The 23,046-nt window shown below is 41.2% G+C and overlaps 1 protein-coding gene across 1 annotated transcript in view; it reads right to left on the bottom strand.

Annotated features, from left to right (window-relative positions):
* The window catches only part of CELF2 (CUGBP, Elav-like family member 2), a 379,525-nt gene that overhangs the window by 76,608 nt on the left and 279,871 nt on the right, over nt 1-23,046 (bottom strand). The window contains exon 5 of the mRNA XM_009321743.1: nt 115-163. Within this exon, the coding sequence (XP_009320018.1) occupies nt 115-163 (49 nt within the window). The remainder of the gene's footprint in view (nt 1-114; nt 164-23,046) is intronic.

The raw sequence follows: 23,046 nt of genomic DNA, 5'->3' as shown, positions 1-23,046 counted from the left end.
AACTACCTCGTATCGTTTTCACCACACAAGGAGTAAAGCAAAACCTCTCGCAATGTTGTGTTTGCTTTAGTTTAAAGAGAGTCACAATTAAGTAAAAATAAATGAAACACATACCATTTGACTTTTCACTGTCTGCGGGTTTCATCTGAATAGGATGATGCATCTAAAAACAAAAACGAAAGAGAGTAAGGCAGGTTGGATAGTCATAAAAATCAAGAATCATGTTTTTAATGAAGGGCTTTAAGGATACGTGATTAATATTAAACATGTTGAAATGATATAAATTCAAAATAACACTACATTATAGGCTTTTAAGAAAAAATAAAATGGTAAAGGAGCATTTTATAACCAGGAAGATTAAAAAAAATAGATCATTGGGCCCATGGGACTCATATAAAACTTTAATTTGCTGTATCTAGTTTCAGAAGACCTCTAAAGTTACAGCCCTCATTAGTTTATGGCATGCTGGGTTTCTGTTTTACCAACTTTTTTTCCTTGAGCTCAACCACTGCCAAAACCGAGATGGAATTTTCAAGTAATTTAAGAGCTAGAAAGCATTTCAAACATACTCAGAGGAGTTGAGTTTGACAAATGAACTTTGCTTGTAATTAAAAAAACATGTGCTGATTCTTTCAGGACTGAAGAGGAAGAGACTTGTGCTTCCTGTAATAACTTCCTATAACTGTTTAGTATCTCTTTTTTTTTTTTTTAAAGAATACATTATGCATTCATTCATAAAGCCTCCATCACAACATGGCACAATTCTGGCTTCCATAAAAACTCCTAATACTTTTTCTTTTTCAACCTCTTCCTCCATTCATGTCCTTCTTACTGCAAAAGAAACCAATCCCTGTGTGCAGCATGCTATGCTGAACATGACATGGCATCCTACCTCGGCACACTCGGTGTGGTGTGTCCTCAGCTTTCATTATGCTCCCCCCGCATTGAATTGTTGATAACTCCAACAAAATTTTTACAAACGGTGTTTTCTGTTGCTTCAGGAGCAGCAACACAACAGTTGAGCTCCCTCAGACCGGGCTGTGTGCATTTTCCACTGGACATTGGTTATAGCCAGCCCTGTGTCCACTGTGATGGATTCAGGGGAAATTTGTTACAGCTTCTCAAAAGCCTTCAGAACTGACCTCACATTGAGTTTCAATGTGGGAGATGTTTAGGCTTGCAAAAAGACCTACTTTTATTTTCTTCCATAGGGGTCTACAGAATTGCTGGGATTTGACTGCACAAACCTTCCGGCAGCAGCAGGGCCACTGCCTTTTCTTTCCTCAGCAATTCCTCACCATTTCACATGAGCATGTGAAAAAATCTATGCTCTTTCTGCTTTTGTATCATTTTTCAGTGCAGCAGAGCTGGGTATTGCCTGAAAATGTCAGAGGCAATTCCTTTTTTTTTATAAAAGACTATTATGGCAAACTGTGGGAAACAAAAACAGCTGAGCAGGAGAGAACATCCATGCGCTCATATCAAATGTGCTTTCAAAGCAGCACAGAAAACCAAATCTGCATTGCTTTTGGTGGAGTCACTTAACCTCCAGGGACACAGTTGCTAGATTCTTTAGAAAATATAAAATATTGCTGTGAATGTTTCCGTAAGATTTACTCAAAGTCCAGAACGCTCCCTGGCCCCGCAAACCAATGCATTCCTTGTACTGCTTGCAAAACTCCCCACTGTGCCCTAAGGAAAAGGCAAAGCCATGAGGAGATGTAGTCACCAGGATGCATAAATTTGCTTCCATTTTAACAATTCTGTTCTCTTTGAATCATTTGTTTCCCAAATGGACTTTAATAGCCCAGCACTTGTCTGTCACCTGTCTTACTTGATCGAATTTATAGAAAAAAGGGAACTTCTATTGTACTCTATCTTCTTTAACTAGTGCTTAACATTTATCCTGGCATCAACAATACATTGGGGCACTGCAGGAGACTTCAAATTCATGGGAATGTGATGCAGCATGTCCACTCAGCAAGCAAAAAGTGAAAGAAGAAAAAGGGTGTAACTTGCTCCATGAGACCGTTGCAGGTATTGACATCTCTGTGGAGCAACGGAGTGGTGAGAAAATAGAGGAAAGAAAATTGAGTATTGTAAATTTGGGAATATGCAGGTTATAGAAGAAAAACCCAACCCAAATCCAGACCTTACATAGACAGAGAATCTATTGCTCTATCTAGCTGCATTTATATGCCCCTAAGTGGAGATATTTTGAATAAAGGTAATACTAACAACATTAAAACGCTTTAACTTTTCAAACTGCCTGAACCAGAGAAGCCAACTTTAGACCAAATTCATGTGAAGAAGTTATTTTTGCAGCCCCACAGTCACAATATAATGATCAGTGTTACCTGACAAACACAGTTACCACATCAGAAATCATCCTCTTCTGTTATGCATAACTACCCCAAGTTCATTAAGTCAGTAATCTGTTATGTCGGCAAAGCAAGAGGGAAGATTTAACAAGACACTTCAGCTGGGTTTTGACTTGATTTCAAAGGTTCCTGCTAAAAACCCCATGGTCCAAATTCTTTTCGCACCAGCAAACCAAAGTCAGGAGCAATGCCATTGTGCTTAACAAAATTATATCGGTGCAAAACTAATAAAAGATTTAGATCCGGCCTGGAGGGTTTAAACCACAGAACACCCATGGTAAAATGGATGTGATACACAAACATGGCTTTGGCGAAGAGCAAGGTGGAAAAACACGTTACTGACAGTTTCCTAACACGAGAGGGCTCGTGTTGAAGCTTGTTTAACCCTGACCATCACCAATTGATACATTAACAACCTTTAACACTAGATTCAATAAAACATGCCATTTATAACCTGAAATGGGTTTTACAGAGTCACTGGTTCGCATCTCATTATTAAACTCATTGCTGACCTCTAGAGACAACTGCCGTGACAATACATGTTATAAGCTCTCTACCCATAAAATATTTAAAAGTAAGGAAAGGAAAGGAAAGGAAAGGAAAGGAAAGGAAAGGAAAGGAAAGGAAAGGAAAGGAAAGGAAAGGAAAGGAAAGGAAAGGAAAGGAAAGGAAAGGAAAGGAAAGGAAAGGAAAGGAAAGGAAAGGAAAGGAAAGGAAAGGAAAGGAAAGGAAAGGAAAGGAAAGGAAAGGAAAGGAAAGGATCTCAAGGAAGTGTGCAGTGAATAAGAAAATTAAAGGGGCAGAGACAAAGGCTAAATAGGCACTATCCTTTCACTCTACAATGAGCAAAAGAGAAAATAATCTGTGTTTTATGTCTTGCTTATATAACTGCAGGCTATATAATAATAAAATAGCTGCGCTTTCTGAGGCCCTGCAAAAGATTATAGATGATATAAACCTGTTTCAAATTAGATGCCACCCACTAGAATCATGTAATCTACTGAAATGAAGGATTTCATGTCTTATCAGAAAGCTGTTATTGTAGCTATACATCACAAAGCCATACACTTATGGATCTCAAGGTAAGTGATTTCTCAGTATGTCATGTTGTCACACAGAAAAAGAGGAAACACTTTCTTCCGTGCTTGAAGAAGCTTTGCTTATAAAAATACAGTATTTATGAATGCACAGTTGCAATTAATAAATAGGCAAGAATGAGAAATGTAACTGCAGTAAATAATTTCTAGACATTAATGTCATCCTGTGCTCAGACCCTATAGTAAAAGAGAACAAACACAGCTCTCTGGCAAGTTCTTTCTGAATGTGGGCAGCTTCCCCTGGCAAGCACTGTGCATGGGGATATCGAAACCAGACTGGAGAACAGGCTGTAAGGAATAACCTCTCCTTGGCAATATTTTAGAGAACTCTACGGGATGCAGTTGTATCGACCTACCTTTCCTATAAGCGCTCTCTATCCAAACACACCATCCACCACTGTTTTACTACTGAGAGGAGCAACCTTGCCTGTTGCCCAAGGTTGCGTGGTGCCTTGCAGCAGCGCTGGCAGCAAAGTGGAGGCTCCATCCTCTGCCTGCGCTGTCACGGAGGCCATGAAAAGCCCGAGGCCAAGCACATCACCGCTTCTCCTTGGGTGCATCCCAAGCAGGGGTGCTGATGTGGTCCATGGGAACCAAAAAGGAAAAGAAACAGTTCTCAAACATGCAATCCTGAAACTCCCCCTGAGATCAATGGGAATCTGGCTGCTGGCTATGTTGAGGGCAGCAGCAGGACCGAGCCATGGCCTAGAATTACAATTGACTAGTTACATCTTTTTCCCCTCTTTTTCCTGAGTACATCCCACCGTATGTACATTAGAGAAAAAAACATAGCCAAGCAACCCAAAAACCTCTCAAAGGCATGCATCCTCTCCAGCTTTAAAGCCTCAAAGTCATCTTTTCGACAGTAATAGCGCTACCTATTTACATTCTTGTCAAAGCCATGTGACATCTGCATGGGAGAAAACAAGCCGGCTAAGAGTCTATTTCTGGCAAAAATATTGCAAGGAAATTAGATTAACCTGGGTGGAATTCTATCTGGGAATTTGGAGTCTGTCGTGGTGATTAAGTCATCATTTCTGTCAGATTACTCTAATCGGCTGTCAAATACGATTCCACAACCCCATCTGTAACTTGGCATCCTCGTTATTCAGTCAATGTTACCTTCTGTATACAAAACAAACACCAAACAAGGAGGTGTGTGCAGCCTAGCATTTAGCAGAGTCATTAGCTGTGATTACTATTGTGTGCTTGCACATTGCACGAGGCGATCAGCTTACGGCTTGTTTTATTTAGTCAAGGGATGCTTCAAATCAGGTGTAATCTTAAGCCCACAGCACTAGGGGTGAATGGGGAAGAACTGTCTCCAGGCACGGCCGAGCATGGGATTGGCACGCTCTGAGTCACCGCCGCATCACCAGCGATTGCTTAAATCTCATTTCAGAGTTGTCAGCATATTTGGTGGAAAGGCTTTTGGGCACCTGCTTTCCATCCATTTTCTTTAGAGAAATGGGCACTCAGATGTTCTAGGTAGGCTAAAGACTTCCCGCGAGCAGTAATTTCTGCGAATGAAGCAAGGTTTGTAGGCTGAGGCAGTCGACACTCTAAATGATCTGTATCGGTTGGTTTAAGAAGAGGTATTTTGTTATGTATGTGTGTATGTTTGTCTTACAGAGGACTTTGGTGATTAAAAAGCAGTAAATGCCTTTCAGTGAAGATGAAGGAGCCGATGGGCTCAATTTGCTGCAGCTGTGTTGAGTTTGTGACATTCGGGTGCTCTCAGCACCTCCAAAACTCTGGCCATGTAATTAGACTTTGAAAAATCATTATTTCATGGTCCATTGCAAAAACACCTTCATACATGATTACTACACCTGTTAGCAGCTTTTATTCTCCATTCCTGCCACTGCAGACTGCACGTGCCTCGCTCCTGTCATTCCTCGTGCATTGAGGAAAGAAAACCATTCATCAAGAAAGGACCCCGAATGCACGTAAACCTGCCCACGTCTTCACCCAACTCAGTATGTCCATCAAAGACCACCTCCTAAAAGTCCTCTAAAGTTAAGCACTGAGTGACTTTACACCACGGGAGTTTAGGGGGTGCACGTAGAGGACGTTATCCATGGCTCCTCACTCCTTACCGTTCCTCTCCTCATCTTCTACAACCCTTTAAAGCCATCAGCAGGTTTCTAGAGCTCTTAGCCCTCTTTAGACCTGTCCCTTTTCTCTCTTCCCTGCCATCTGCCATGGCTGTGTTTCTAGCCATGCCCCAGCTCAGTTTGTCCCTTACCTGTCATCCTTGCAGACCGCATCACAGGGAAAAACAACACAAAATTGAGCTAAAGCTTCCCCCAGGCAAAGGGTAAATTTGAAGAACCTGGGTTACTCGGGTAACATCCACACCAAACAAACTGCAATAGGATTAAATGATGACAGCTTGTTTGTATCTTGTCATTTCTAGCACATTGGGATTTGCTTCTTGCTAGCATCAATCATTGTTGAAGCCAAAGGGGACTTCCTTCACATTTTGTACATCTCAGAATTGTAAAATGGCAGGAGAGAATGTGGGAGAGAGAAGAAGAGATGTCAGACCTTAATAAAACCCTAATATTCTTCTTGGGGGAAGGATTATAAATCCATAGACTTTCTGGAACCAATAGAAAAACCAAAGACGAAGAAAATATAAGGAGCAGCAGGGACAGGCTAAGGGCATGGGAGAAGAAAAGCACCTGAAGAGGCACCAGCATGAAAAACGGTGGGAAAAATATATGTTCTTTGCCTAACTCTGGTCTGGGAATGAGTTTAAAGTTTTCTCCAAGCTTCTGATCCAATTAGTGAGTGCAGCTTAATTAGAACAGTGGTCCAAGGAAAAGAAGAACCCAAATCTCTACCTGCCAAATCTCTACCTGCCAAGTTCCTGAACACCTTCACTGAGTCTGGAAGTCAGGTATTGACATACCAAAAGACTGGGGGAAGAAGAGAAAATGGTCCAAAAGCACCAGAGAATTAAATGATTTTCAGTGTCTTCAGAGATCATTGTTTTTCTGGATATTATGTGCAGACACCTCTACACACACACCCCAGCCCCTCGTTTCAGCTTTTAGCTCCCAATTTTTTCAGTAGGATCCTTTTGGAGGAGCTCTTGAACATATTTCTCACATCACTTCAATGCCAACTGTTTTTGCTTTTTTACACCCTTGTTTAAAAGGTTTAGAAGACTCACAAGTAATACAAGTTTCCCAGAAGTGAAAGAGGTGTATTTTCCTATCGAAGAGAACTGTTTAAAACAACTTCTCTAGGGTCAAATAACTTGAATTACACAGTAAATATCTGGCTACAGCTTCAGAGAACTTCTTCAGGAACCAGGGACAGTCTCTGAGGCCAAATAAATACTAGTGAATAAAAGAGGCAAGGGAATGCTCTCTGGCTCTTAAGAGAAGTGGCGTGGCACAGCTTGCATTTACACAGCTATGCTTCTCCTTCCTCTCAAAACAGGATGCCCTTGTCCATTCTGCCTAGTGGGAAGAGTGTCTAGCCCATGTTGTTCCCCCAAATATGCCCACACACCAGGCAGGAAAGTGCTAACCAGCACTGAGACCAATGCCGTGGTCCTGCTTGCTTTACCAGCTCAGGCAGAGCTTTGGATTCTCAGTATTGGTTTAAGTCATTTACCCTGGTTTATTCATGGGTAAAAGGAGCATAAATGTGCATCCATCACATAGGGTCTCACAAATAAATGCAAAGCAGTAGCTGTAACTGCCTGAGCGATGGCATAGCCAGAAGATGGTTTGCTGTCATCCTTTCATAAATCCCAATTTAAGGGATTTAAACTGTGTTAGGCATTCATACAATTTTAGTAGAAGAATGCTTTGGAGAGAGAGCAAGAGGGAGAGAGGGAGGGAGGGAAGGAAGAAGGGAGAGAAGCAGGAGAAAATGAGTATTGCTGGTGGGTGCCAAATATAGTTCATGCGGTAATGCATAACATCATTATTTTCTATTTAGAGCACAGAAACAAGCATATAGCTTGCTTAAAACAAGTTGTTTCTTTTACCGGAGAACACTAAAACTGCTGAAATTCAATGACTTTTGGAAGCGTTCCAACTCAGTCATTTGCAATCCACTACACTCTGTGTTTTAAATTCAAGTTAAATTGAACATTAGCTCGAGAGACTAAAACCAATGCTGCGCTTTAAAATAATAATAATAATAATAATGATAATAATAATAATATTAATATTCTAGCGATCCCTTCCGCAGTCACCCCCGCATCCTGCTGTTCCTCCTGTACATTTACTAATTAGGCTATAACACTCGGTCTCCTTTAAAAGTTGTACCCTCATATAGAAATGAAAAAGTTGGCTGCCTTAGAAAAGACAACTTCACTTCCTAATGTACAAATAACTACTGTCGCTCTGTTAGCAGTTCTACTCCATTTATTTAATTCCTTCGTTTCTTACCACCCACACAAATGGCAACAATTCCAGGATACATGCGAGCCAAACGGAGTGGAGATAAAGAAGAGGAGGTACAACCAAAATTTCTCTCTTCAAAATCACATGGAAACCAAAGTGATTAACTATCTTTTCTTCAAACAAATGAGCCTTTACAGAACCTATTCAATCCTAAAAATAGACATTAAGTGGGATTCTATATCTTGTCGGCAATAATGCCTTGGGGATATTTTGTATCATCCATGCTTAAAAAGCAAACCCATTAGACATCTGAGCAAAACGCCAGATATTATTTTAACAGCAAGAGTTATCCATCTCATCTGCAGCGGCAATAACTTCTGTTGACATTTTGCCAATTGAAGTTTGCATGCCAATGGTGGTTTTTTTCCCCTTTGCATTAAAACGATAAGGCACAGAAAGATAACAAAAGTCTCTCTGTGACATTAATTGACTGAGTTTTAACAGTCACTCAAAGTAACTGTGAGGAGCAAAAGTTACTGCCCATGTTTCTGAGTGGAAAACGAAGCACAGTGAAGCGGTGATTTGCCCAGCGTCACGCAGGGAGGCACTGCATGGCCCAGAATGACTATCCAAGGGGAGGCAGCTGAGCTGTCCGCACCGCAGCAAAGCCTGAGCTCCTCACGCTCTAATTGATTTCTCCTTCTAACACCATTGCGAGGTGCTTACTGCTGCTATCTCTTTTTAGCAGAAAGGAAGATGATGAGGGAAAAAAGGCACGGAGGCTATACGAGTTATTCTGCAACTGAAGCCAAGTCTCTCAAGCCAAAATCTTGTAGCTTTATCACCAGGTATAGGCAAGGCAGTAATGAGCAGTTGTACTCCACACAAGCATTTTCTTTTTTTTTTTTTTTTACAATCCTACTCCCTAGATACCCTACTCAAGAGGTAATGTAAGAACCTGAAGCAGTGATCCAGGATAGCTGGAAGAACCAAGTGCCAGCCAAGCTGTTGTGCGTTTGGGACCTCAGCTAATAACTAACACAGCCTTGTGCTGCATCACGTGGATTTGTCCATCATGACCTAAGATGCCAGGACTCAATTCCCAGCATGACACAAGCCTTACAGTCAATGTCTCACTGGACATGACTCAAGTATTCTGAAGCCGTACTTTCTTCCATCTCCCTAGTCGGGCGTTGGCTTCCAGAAGTCAACAGGAGGTTGAGACTTAAAAAGGAGTACTTTTCCTTCAAATCTAAGAGCACCACCCCTCCCCAGTCCCCCATATTAATATTTGGAAAACAGAACGAAAGCAAAGCCAAAACACACTACCTATTATCTCATCTTCTATGAAAAGTCTTCCCACCTCCCATGGGAACGAAACAGAGGTCCCTTAACCATCTCAGAAGTGGAAGGCAGCACAGCAGACACTTGTGCTTACTTGAGTGGTCTGCGGAGGCATATTGTACATTTCTTCTCCTAGCAAAAGTCAAATCCCCTGCCTAGGAAGCACTGACTCCTGACGGCATGCTCAGGGAAGTTTGCCCTTCTCATTTATGACTTCAGGATCTTTGAAGACTCAAGACAATGTTCCCATCTTAAAAAACCCCTCTCCTGCTACCAAATGCAAATCTTCAAGTAGTTCAGGGTGTGGGCACCATTTTAGGATGCTAAAGTTTGAGGCTGGTCCACACAAAACTCCTCCCTTTCCACAGAAATCCCTCTGATTCCACATGAACATCTAAGATGACTTTTAGAAATTTATCAAGAAAACAAAGCAATGCTCTATCCCCTTCTCCTCCTCCCTCAAAAACACAGTCCCAAACAAAACGAAAATAAATTCTCTTTTAGGCTACCGATGACTGTGAAGAAATTTAGTTTAAATGAAAGAGTTTTAAAAACATGCAATAGCTTTTGTAATGCAAAACACAAACTCGGCTGCGACTGAGGGCACGGCTACCAGGATATTAAATGCTTGTTTTGCAGAAGTTTTATTTGAAGATTTATGTCGTTCTGTGTTTGCATGTACTGTCTCCTCTGTGAACTATGCTCTGGGAAAACACTATGTGATTATGCTCAGCAACATCCTCTACCTTTGCCAAGCTGAAATTCAGGAAATAACCCTTTAAAGGGAAAGACCAGCAACAGCAACGTTTCAGAAAGGCAAGAAAGCATAGTCAAGGGTCCTCTGTTTCTTTCACAACGTTCTCTCATCTATACTTATCTTTTCCACTTTTGGCTTTCATTCAACAAGAGAGAAACCAGCCTCAAGCACTCCCTGTTTCACATCACAGATTTTTCTGTTCATTTACTAAGCAGATCTTCTGTCTGACTTTCTGCAGCATGGGAGGTCACCTTGATCCAACAATGCACTTGGTGTCCTCTTCTGACAGAAACTAGAATCTATTATTTGGTACAAAACTCAAATTCTAGGCTATGGGAATTTTATTTTTTTTTTAATGTAAAGATTTTTTAAAGTTCGTGTTGGAAAGCTTTCATATTTGCATTAAAATGTACCAGCAAGAACATCCTATAGCTAAAAAGTGTGATTGAGGTAAGCATAAAATAAGCCCCAAAAGCATCAAAATCATAACTCCTATTGAAATTCTACCTTTTAAATTAGAGCAAAGGGTACGATTTATAGAAACAGTTGGCACCGATGACGTGGGGCTGCTGCAGTTTTCACTTAGCAAAGGTGCAGAGCAGTTCTGAGTCCAGAATACATGTCTTGATTCACAATTCACACCTCTCCAGCAGCCAGTCAGGCAGTCAAATTCCTCCCTGTCACCAAACACAGATTAATCCAGATTTCTTCAAAGGTCAGATATGAGCCCCAAACTACTTGTCAACACGCTTGCCTCTTTAAATATTGCAGGGAATAGCCAAAGCATTCAGGTAGGAAAGGGGTTTTGAATGAAGATGTCAAAAATCCTCCTCCCCTGACTGAGATCAGCTGGGGTAAGTGGTACAGTTTCATTGTTTAACCAGCGGAGCCATAATATTTTACGCCAAATGAGGATATGGCTCATAAATTCTATTTAAGCTCTCCATGAGCTGAAGTGACAGGAATTTTCCACAACTATCCAGTATCAGCATCCAAATAAAAGCTCTCAGTGTTATGCCAATACTCTGCAGTGGCGAAATAATCTGGCTGTGGAGAGAGAATGAAAAAAGATAGCTTGATATTTGATTCATCTATGAAAACAGAATGTTACTGCAGTCTCCAGCCACAAGTGTATACAAACACACACTGTCCACACAAAAATATGAACGTCTAGTTGTGTGTACATACAATCACAAACAGCAGTAAGAATCACATTAAGTGACCATGTAATTTTTAACCACACTTTGTATGAACTCATTCTCTTTAATTTTTTAGCATCTCTGTAGCTAATGTACTTTGCCAGTGCTTTCTTTGGGATAAGGAAAGTATTTTTTATTCATACTAAACATGCAGTATACAATTATAATGCTAATCTTAAGGAATTCTAATGTATTTAAATATTTCCCTCAATAGGTGCTTGGGAAGTTAAACAAACAAAAAAATAAATGGACAACATTAGCAGAAACATATATTTCTGAAGAATGAGTCCGTTCCAGCTGGCTGTGGTATTTCGACCGAGCTGTGATTAAACTTTCATTAGTAAAAGGGACAGTATCAGGAACAGTAAGGCCAAAATCAACCTGCCTCCACCCATCTGCAAAGCTCTGAATTAGCATCTGACCCGAAATATGAACCTTAATGCATTTTTCCAGAGACTGGGCCCCTTGATTCTCTTGCAACAAGCACCAACATGCTTCATTTAGTGACTATAAATGCCACTATGCGAAAAGCTGTCTTCTCTTACTTATTGTTTGTATTGCTATTCTACTCGACTAGAAGTTTTCTCTGCGTTGTGCCCCATGAGTAACATCTTTATGCGCGACTTGCCTAAAGCTCAAAACAATCTCTTTGCAGAGATGGCTTCAGGTGGAACAGCTGGAGGCCATGGAGAGTTATCAGGAAGGTCCTCTGATAAAACCAACTGAGCTCAAAGCTCTTACATCATCCATCCTACCTGCTCCAAAGGTAGCATTTGGAGCTACTGGGAAGTCTTGAACTCCCAGTTTCTTGGCATATGCTATTTTTTCTGAGCGGGGCTAATGCAGCCTGAGGGCTGTTGCAGCTTCGGTGAAGCTAGCGGAGGGCAATAAAAGCACAGGGGAAGACAGTATGGGTGCAGAACAGAAATTTTCACCAAGTCACACCCTCTATTTTTGGCTCTCGTGTCAACAGGGAGGAAGACAAGTGCCAGACATGAGAGCTGTTAGCTATCAGGCTACTTTTAAACTGGGATAAATCCATGTCATTCTTTGCAAAATGAATAGGGTCACAAGAGGCAAGGGACACACCTGCCTGAGCAACCCTCAGAGCCCCCCAGATACTAGCGTATAAGCACAGCATTTAAACTGACTGTAGCTCTTACTTACCAACATCTTTCTTTTTGGTTAATCATATATTTTTGTACAAACAGGGGGATTCTATATTCACACAAGCATAGCAATTTCTTTCACTTCTTAGCAATTGCAGAAATAGATGAAAAAATCCAGTAGCTCATCTTGAATGACTTAATGGCAGTACAGGATTACTGCCTATCATGTATTTTCTAGCTCTTTCCTACCCCAAATGCCCTTAAGGATTGGGATTTAACTTTGTTTCTTTTAGAAGATTATTCTAATTGGACGGATACTGTTTTTTCCTGATACTTGATCTGAGTTTTATTTCACCTCTTATGATGGTAAATCCTCAGTTCAGTGTACAATCAAAAATAATTCCCATTTGTCACTGGCATTTGGGCAGTACTTGGCCCTGGAGGAAATAAATGCACCATCTACATCCATGCTGCTGTGGATGCTTGGCGAGGTAGTCCCGCAACAACATTTATCCTCTCTGTATTCCTCGCAATATTTGAAATGAACATACTGTATAATAACACAGCACATTTTCCTCTAAGGTATTGTCATGAATTGGCCACAAAATAACATTGGTCGCTGTCTGGCGGATACTTGCTCAAGTGATGGTCTAGAACACAAACTCCCTTCAATCATTTGAGCCATTCACAGTTCAATGGAAATATAAAGGTATCATGTACCTTGCATCTCAGCGTGAGGCTGTAATCCCATTGAGAGATCCTGGCAGCGGTAAGGAACACCAGAGTGTTTTGTTTATTTTCACGGTGGAATTACAAGCTTCACTTATGGAGCTACCTGACTTTCAGTTCTTAGTTTAAAACTAATCTTATCCTCTGATTAGCGTCTTATTTTCCACAATCTTATTTTCTTCAACCCAGAATCCTGTCCTCTATCTTGAAAACAATGATAAGGCTCTATTCATACTTTCTTAAAGATCATTACAGACTTCCAATTATTCCTTTCAGACAAGAGCTTCTTTTTTTCTTTTTTTCTTTCTCTGTTTTTTTTCCCTGTGTTTCTCCTTCCGAAGAGAAAATTTCCACTCGCTGCAACTTGTAATGGTTGCATGTGGGATTGGGTGAGCATTCCTAGAATGAATGATAGAGGCAATGTATTCATGAGATTCCCTGATACGCTGCAAATTCCATTTGCAAAGAAGCAAAGTTGCTTATTCTAACTCCTGCTTGCGTATCCCCCCCCTTCCTGCAACAGGAGATAGCCCATCTCTGAGTTACAATAGGGCGAGAGCTGGGATTGACTGCAGACTGCTTTAATGCCACTCTTAATGACAACTTGTGAAGATTAGGAAGTTGTCAGAATCAGATATCAGCAAAAGCTCCAGCTTCCTTTGTGAAGTCAGTCTGAATTAATTAATGGGTAGCTCTCCTTTGATATCGCTTTGATATTTGGCTGCAGCTGGATAAAAATCAACCACAAAGGAAGCTACATTTTGTTTACCACTGCTCAAGACGCTGTTTAGTTCCATGTTTTTTTTTCTTTTGCAGTTTTTGCTTTTTTAACTTCCCTGGCACAAGGCAATAGAGACAGGCTTTCGCTAATAAATGGAGTGATGGTGGCATGTTTTTCAATGACTGCTTCTCTCCGCTCCTGGAGATACTCAGGCTACATTCTGGGAGCAAAGCCATTACTGATTTCAGCAAAGCTGCAAGTGAAGAGATGTACCGTTCCAAAAGTAAGACAAACATTAGCCTTGCCCACTCTGGTACTGCTTTTCCCGTTAAAAGTTATTTAACACTTTAATGATATTTGCTGTCTGTTTTAGAGGGTGCTGATCACTTGTTCCGTACACCGATGGCTTGAAATATAAGCTCTGCAACTAGGGGTCTTCCTTAACTTTTCAGGGTGGGAATTCACAGCCCATTTTAGTGTCTCTAAAGGTTTTGGATGTCTACCATGACAATCAGATGAACATGTCTGTACCCCGAAGAGGTGCTTGCACCCAAATGAATCCCTGAGTATTTCTAGCAGCCCCAGTGACCCTGCTGGCAAGAGGAGAAAGGATTGCTCTGCACACCACAGGGGAAGAGCAGACAAAGAAGTGGCTCTTCCAACTAAGCTGATGAAGATGATAATTTCTTCCGGAGCATGAGCAAAAAATCAATTATCTCTCTGGGTCTGCAAAGAGTGTTTTTAATTAGGCAGAATATAATTGCCCAAAGTGTGTTATTAGAGCAGGAGGCTCAATCAAGCCACCCAGTTTCACCTGGTTTTCCAGGACATATTACAGGGTGTCTAATGACCACAGAGAAGACAAAACTTGTTTTCTCTCTCATCATGTATGTTGTCGCATACAACAGCCCGATGCATCTAAACTGCATGGTTGATTACCCGACTGAGATGGGAGAAAGCTAGCTAGGGATGCCTCAGCTTCCCGCACCACCATGGGAGTACAAACACTGAATGAGACAACATTGCATCCCTTTGACAGCGATGCACAGAGCCACAGACCACACAGCAGAGGTCTTTGAAAGAAGCAGCACAGCTCACAGGGTTGGACACAACGGTAGAAGGACGCTGAACAAACAATCTCTCTGTTATAAACTTGCCATGAAGCCCAGGCTCTTTAGTCATAACATAACTCAGATCCATGGGCACCACACATTGCTATCAAGGCAGGTAAATGGCATCCAAGGGCATCTCTAATGATGTTACTCCCTGATGCCTGCAACATTGTTTATGATTTGCCTTTCTAATTTCACTGTTGTAGGAGTAGTCAGACAGCTAGGAAGGCTCCCTGAACTAGTTTTTCATTACGAAGACAATTTTAACAGCTTGTGTCATGGTGCTAATGAGGCTGACTGAAGCACCTGTACTTTCTGTTCCAGATAACAGAAAACAGCTAACAGCAGCAGCAGGATAAATAGCTGTTTAAGAAAGTGCCTGAGTTATTGTCCTTACCTAAGCATCCCACCTAAATCTTGGTGAGCTTTGCAATACCCTAGAGTATTCCAGTGATGGTCTCTCAATTTTGTTCAGAGTTTTCCATTCTGAAGTGCACAGGCAAAAGATTCTCCAGTCAGTGATTTTTGGGTACCCAGCTTGAAAGCGGTATCTTGAGATCCTCCAGCCTCACTGAATAAGATGTTCTAAGTCAGACATTAAATTCTGGAGGCATTTTGCAAAGTGATGACCTCAACTGTCCGGCATTATGGAAATCAGAGGTAAAGCCCAGTGTCACATGCCAGAACAGTTTGGCCTTTTGGAGATGGGCTTCACATTAGGGAATTTTTCTGAGGTTAAGCCAGTATTATGCGTTACTTAGTTTCCATCCCAATATTATTACACTGCAAAGCTGCAAAAAAAAGATATCCTGAACTACTCCAAAAGAGCTATCTAAAAAAGCTAGCATGCATCTAACTGCATTTGCAGCTGGGCTAATGAGCTCTTGCTTCTCAGCAGATCTGCTACACTGGGGAAAAGCAACAGTCTGATATGAATGTCTAGGATCTGAAACAGCTCGCTGATGCCCATACCCTGTGCAGCTCTGCACCCTCCTGACATACCCCAGGGTTTAGGCTGGCGCATCACCCCCCCAAGTAAGGCAGATCCAGGTTTAGCCTCCTTCTCCCAGTGCTTCAGGTCAATGGATCTTCCTGCACTTCCTATTCTTGGAGAGTATCTTCCAAATGTCTGAAACTTTATTTATTATTTATCTGCCAAATAATAAAAATACTTATTAGAGCATGGACTCATCCAGATATCACAATTCTTGAGTCACTGCCCTCAGTACTAGGCAACCAAGTGAATTTGCTTCCTTTCTCTCAACCCCAAGAGTTTAATACTTTTCATACACAGTGGAACAGCTTCAAGAGGAGAAACGGTGATGTCCAATCTCAACTAAGTCCAGTGGTGAAGGCTCTGTTAGGTCAATTTAAGTTAAATCCTTACAACAAACAAGCCAGAGAGGATATGAACTGCATTCTCCTGCATGCCAGAAAGCTATCCTAATGATCAGGCTGTAAGGGAAGGTGAATCTGGCCCCTATCCTTCATTGAGAAAAAGGGACAATATAATTATGAATTAAACGCTTTGCTCAATTTAGAGAAGCTATTTTCACTTAGTCAATATTCCCCTCTCCCTACACCTGCACCACACCCATCGTTCTGCCATGAAACTGCAAGTTTAGCTACTTACAGGGATTTCATTAGGCTCCTAAGTCACTTTTTACTCTTTTATGAATTCAGGGCTGGTGATCCATTCTGTGTTTCACAGTAGTGGTAGATGCAAACCCAACCTTTCTACTAAGGTACCTGTATTTAATGCAAACATTGATTTTTCATTTAAGTGGCAAAGTCAGTTCAACTTTTTTTGAGGGGCAGAGGTGGAAGTGGTGCATTTGCATAATAAAAAATTACTTTTCCTGAGCTGGACAAAATGTATCATTAAGTGGTTCCATTTGCATAGTATTTTAAAGGAAGAAATGGGCCTCATTCACTTTCTCAACATCATTCAATGTCTTACAGCTCAGTTTCAAGGAACAGGCACTCCCTGGGAATTCTTCGCTTTCCCATCTTGTTATTTTTATCATTTAAACAGTTCTAGACTTTTCGGATCCTTCATTAAACAGCATTTGGCCATGCTATATGGGTACTCAATTAGTTTAATTTGTCGTCATAAATCCATCACTCCAATCCCTTAACTAACGTAATTGCTCTTTGAATTCCCTTTGTTTGTCAAAATCTCTCAAAGTCACTGATATCTCATATTCAGGCTATTATTCAAGTCATATTGGATGATTACCTTTTTATTACAGGTAATTTTTACATAATGTTCACACAGTACTGACAACTCATAAGGCCTAAAGCAGGGAAGGGAACTGGATATTAAAACACTACTCCAGAAAGGAGCATGCCAGGATATTCATTAGAAATGAGCAGAGCTCATGATGTAAAGTGAAAATCAGAAACATATTTGGTTTTTTGCTTCTTGTTGGACAAATGGTATTTTATCAGAAAGTGAACGTGGATTCATAGTAAGTCGTCATGGATGCCTGCATTTTGAAACAGATTATTCTGAAGGTTAAATAACCTGCTAAACTGATTCAGCACAGTGCTGAGATTTCTCTCCCACGTTACAACCCCTTAAGCCCCATGCACCTGGAGGGGCTGTGACGCTGCCTTGCCGATACATGTGATACCCGCACCACAGCACGTAGCAAGACCAAGTGTGTTTACACTCCCCGTGAAACCTGAGCTGGTCTGCGGGGGCGAGGGGAAGCCCCAAAGCGGACTGGCACCGTGCCGATGATTGTCAGTGTGGTGTAGGGCAGAATGAACCCTACTGTGAATGGGCACCAAAAGAAAAAAATGATCTAAGTTCCTCTTTAAAGATCATTTTTTCATATTCTATACCCCTAAATAGACCCTGAGGTTTCCTTACAGCCAGCACAGAATACTTAGGGAAAAGTTCCCTCTAAGGCAGTCCTGTTTCCCTATTACGTAAACGGCATTTAATAAACCCAGTAGTGATTCTTATAATGTAAAAACTGAAATATCTTTCCCTTGACAACATCTGGCAAAAAAGGAAGCCATTAATATTTTACAAGACAGTTAGATCCTACAAACTCCACCTTGCTGTTAAAACTTTAAGAGCTTTCTCAAAAACTGTATTTCTCCATTGTTAAACCATTAATTAAGTTGATTCATACAGCTAATGTCCTAATTTCATGCCAGAACTTCAATACAAAGGGTTTGCTGCTACTTGGAATATGTATATCCCACTTGAAATAAGAACCACGTAAACCATTAGTCTGTTAAAAGCTTAGGAGTGCCAAGACCTAAATCAGCGTGGGCTGTTAATTATTTCTGTGATAACCTCAGCTATGAGGATATATGCAAAAATATACATATAGGCAACAAATAATCATTGCCATGTCAGATGAATCTATACATAACAAAAACTCCAAAGAGTTTTAGGTGTAGATTTTACAAACAGATTCCCATTGATTCCTGACTTCAAATAGCTTCTGCATGAGATTAAAAGTGTACTTATTCAGCTATTGGGCTCCAAGAATTTGACCGACATACAGTGCTCTTGCGTTACCTATCTGCACTTAACTCTTGCCAGGAAATCCTACCCAATTCACTAGTTAGCAAAACAGAGCACATTCTGTTTTTAAACTAATGCATGTTAAAAATAAAACAAACAAAAAATGTCAGTGCCACAAAGGCAGCTAAAGCAGTCCCTGCATACAGCTCTTTGAGGTTTGCCCTCTATACAGATGCCAATTTTCACTAAGCAGCAAATTAGAGCACGGGGGGACTAAGATTATTACATCTACCTGAAGGTACAGAATAAATTTAGATGGGAGGAATTTATTGGATTATTTTGTTTAGGGAATAGAAGTTAAACACCTCTGACAAAGCCATGAGATTCTTAATGAAGATGAGACTAGTTAAGGCCTCCGTTCTACATCTCATCCCAAAGCAGCACATTTCTGAGATCATTATTACATTCAAATTGAGGTTTTCTCTTTTCTCCCTTCTGCCTTTTAAAACAAAATCCAAACCAACGTTCCAAGAAAACCTGACTGTAAGTTGAATAATACAAACCACATCCCTATGAGCTAGGATATGAGCTATGTGCTTGCATGTTATATTTGAAAAGACACATCTGGAAATTCATGTTGTTCATTTACAAGACATAAAAGCTACTTGTGATGCCAGCACCAAGTAAACAGAAGAGAACTGTCCCTATTTCATTGATACGTATCACATATATCGATATGCCTGTATTTCTCAAACACTCTATAGCTTCTTCTCTGCCTAGTAGCAATCCTACCATAACAAGTGATATCTAAATACATTTTGGGGGTAAGATAAAAGCTCCATTATATGACAAAGAATATTATGACTAACAGAGAGATTATACTAATCATGAGTAAAAAGATGATGTTTGATCCTACTTATGCTGAAAGTTTTTAAAAATTTAAAAAAATCTTTTAAATTAATTTATCCTCAGGAAAATGATTAAAACCAGAAAAGCCTTGAGATGTCAGCTGGTGACATGTTTTTCTTCTTTATCTTTCTTTTTTGTTGTTGTTGCTGTGAAAAAAAATCTGAGAGAATACAGCAAAGTGCATCATTAACTTCTTATTAATTTTATAATACAAAGGCAATTCAGTTAAAATAGTGGTGCTGCAACTTTAAATTACAGAACTAGCTTGGTATTTAATGAGAGATTTAGCACAGTGGGGTTTCTGTTAAATTAAGTTGTGCCTTCACATCACAGTGGGAAAACAGGTGTATATTGGTTTAGAATTATGGAAATGTTGACTAATTCCAAGGCTTGTAATCAAACAGCAAGGCACCCTACAATATTTTCTTCCAAGATTCTGCATTAATCATTTATGTCTGGTCTCATTTTCTTCATGTCCACTAAAAGGGTGCAGCTCAAAGGAGCAGATAAAGCGCTCCTGTTTTCATGTCTCCGTTAGGGATGAGGTCCACGCAAAACGTAGATGTAGAAACAGAGCACTGCAGGCTTTGCTCAAATACCAACCTAAATTAAACTGAACATGCAGTCTTGGAAGGGGGATAAATTTCACACTAAACCCCCACTTTTTTGGCTTCATCAGTGCTGATCCAAAACCTGCTTACCGAGCCACGTGGAGCAGGTCTGTATTTAAGAAATGAAGAGACTAAGCCCAGAAATAATCTGGCCTCTATCATTTAATGAACATAGAGGTATTCCTCTCCACGCTGCTGCAGCACTGCGGGTTATACCTGCGCACAGGTAAAACGCAGGCGAGTTCCAACCACCGCAGCATCCCTGCAGCCCCCTGTTCCTGCATCTGCCCTCATTCCTTGCCTTACTCTAATAAATCACCTGCCTTTGCCTCGGATTTTCTTCCTGGGCTATTTAAGGATGCCTCTTATCTGAGGCATGGTGGTATTACAGTAAAAGTGGAAGGCACAGATTCTTTTGTTTCCAGGAGACACCTTATTACTGAACCGCCTACATACCATATCTCGTTTACTGGAAGCAAGCTGACACTTGATGCCCAGATGAACCTGATCCAAATTCATCCCTTCTTGTAACTCTGCCAGAAGATTGCTTCCATTTGCTCTGAGACTGTTTCGCACACGGATCTATCCGCTACCGATTCCCTGCTCGTTTGGTGAAAGCTGCTTAGTGGGCCAGAGCTAACAACATGAAAATGTCTAAAATTCATATAGGGAGAATCCTGCTAATGTGAAGTGTTTTCAGCATGTGTGCCACAACTTTAAAGCGTGCTTAAATGAAGTTATTTTGGGAATACACAGATGCAGCATAACAGTATCACCATATATGCTGAATGCCAGCACACAGCATGTGCAAAATATAGAATCTGTTATATAATATATGCTGAATTGTTCTCAAAGAGAAGTAACGAATCTGTATTTGAGTCGCTTTTCTTTATTAGAGGTGTCCCTTTAAGAAGTAGGTATAACAACTTATCTCAAAGTAAAATCTTAACATCTCTGGAAGTATCAGGATTATTTTTAAAGCCCAAGCCCCAGAGTCATGAGAACGTAATTTTCACATTTCCTTAAAAGACAAGTTTGTAAACTCAGAGTCAGGACAGAAAAACACAGCTTGAAAAGATAAGTTTTAAACAACAAAGAGCTAGAGGTAACATTAGAAAAAAGTATTATATTTTTGAGCTTTATTTAAAAAAAAATCAAAAGCTACAGTAGTCTCTGTAACTGCTGCATGCTTGTTAGCTGTAAAAAAGTGGAGAAGAAATGATGCCCTGTTCAAGTAAGATGCGATGTAGAGCTGAGCCAGCTTTGTCACCCGTACCTGGGGAGGTCAGGTAAGGAGTCTGCCCCTCTGAGTCACCCGCTGGGATAACTAAGATCTCTCAAAACACAGCAGCCAGCTCGTGGGGCTCAGGAAAGAACAGAGGAGCAAACAAAAGGACTCTCTCTGCTTCTGAGGGGAGGGATGTATAGATCTCCTGGTACAGCTTCAGCTCCACCCTACCTGGACCCAGGGATGCTGGCTGGGCAGGGTGCTGCTCCAGCAGCTCAGGACCACCTCCGCTGGAGTGTCCATCCTACCCAGCCAGTCAGAACAGCCACTTGACTCAAAGCATGTTGGAGAGCAATTACACAATGAATTGGGATAAGTGCAACATTAGCTGAATTGGGTTAGAGAGCATTCATCCAAGGGCTCAGCATTTTCTGGCAGTGGGGATGGGAACCAACAACTGGGGTTGCAAAGCCAGAGGATGCTGAGATTCAACCTGAGCTCTGAAGGGGGTCTCAAAGGGAATTGTCCCTCAGAGCCTTCCTTTCTCTCTGAGGATGGCACATCCAATCCTCTACACCCTCAAAAGCCGAGCCTGCCACTGGGAGGCTTGTAAGGTCTTGACATTGTCCCTTGCAAGGGCTAGTTGCTGGAAAACGTCACCTGAATCTGAAGTGCCACAATTTTTCTTTTCTTTTCCTGTAGCTGGTCTACCGCTGCGGATTTTCTACCACTCCTTCCAGCCTTTTCACTTGCAAATGACAGAGGACTCCCATTTTACCTTGGTGAATTAGCAGGACTCATGGGTAACTATCTGACATACTTCTCTACGTTGGTCATTTCCATGACAGATGAGGTGGCTTTCCTAACGGGAGTTGCATAAAGTGAGCTGGCCAGATGTGAACTTTTCAAACACACAGTGTCCAGTTTCACATACACCACGTAGGAATTAAAGGAGATATTTGCCATATAACTGTCAGTCCAGTCAATATCCTATTTATTTATACAGTGTTGTATGCATTTATTTATTTTTGTGTCTGTAACCATACACTGCAACCATATACTTGAACACTTCCTCTACATCAAGAGGGAATATACTTCCATCCTTTATATTTTTCCTTTCCCACTCCCAAAGTATTTGGCTACGTTCAGCAGTGTGGTGGGTTGACCCTGGCTGGGTCCCAGGTGCCCACCAAAGCCGCTCTATCACTCCCCTCCTCAGCTGGACAGGGGAGAGAAAACATAACGAAAGGCTCATGGGTCGAGATAAGGACAGGGAGATCACTCAGCAATTACTGTAACGGGCAAAACAGACTGGACTTGGGGAAATTAGTTTAATTTACTACCAATCAAATCATAGTAGGGTAATGAGAAAAAACCTGAATCTTATAATGCCTTCCCACCACCCCTCCCTTCTTCCCAGGTTTAACTTTACTCCTGAATTCTCTACCTCCTTCCCCCCAGCGGCACAGGGGGACGGGGAATGGGGGTTGCGGTCAGTTCATCACACGTTGCCTCTGCCGCTCCTTCCTCCTCAGGGGGAGGACTCCTCACACTCTTCCTCTGCTCCGGATTTGAGAGTTAAGTCATGCAATTACCAGTGATATACTTCTCTCTATCTGAACTACCGTAGGATAACGCAAGTTACAGTTTGTACAGCACAACCACAACTGTTTTGACCACCAGTGTGATGTGTCGGGGAGAACGGATTGCTAAGGAGAGGTGGTGTCAGGGAACAGGGTGACACTGTGCAAGCCGCTACATGGTACCACGCTCTGCGGTACCCTGATGTGCAGCCACCACACCAACGCAGTCAGGTTGTTTAGAAACCATGTGGTTAAAGGCTGCATTTAACAAAGTTGGCTGTATTTTGTCTTTTCCTCTTCTCTCCCTTTTCAAACTAGAAGCCCCAGTGGTACAGTGTTTTCCTGCCATATGTTTTTCCTTCCTCCCCCTTAAACAAAAAAAAAAATTGAATCTACCTTGCACTTCAGT

This window comes from Pygoscelis adeliae, unplaced genomic scaffold, assembly GCF_000699105.1.
Source record: "Pygoscelis adeliae isolate BGI_AS28 unplaced genomic scaffold, ASM69910v1 Scaffold202, whole genome shotgun sequence".
Taxonomy (NCBI): domain Eukaryota; kingdom Metazoa; phylum Chordata; class Aves; order Sphenisciformes; family Spheniscidae; genus Pygoscelis; species Pygoscelis adeliae.
Note: the sequence above shows the minus strand (reverse complement) of the source record. Positions and strands in the feature narration are given on the sequence as shown.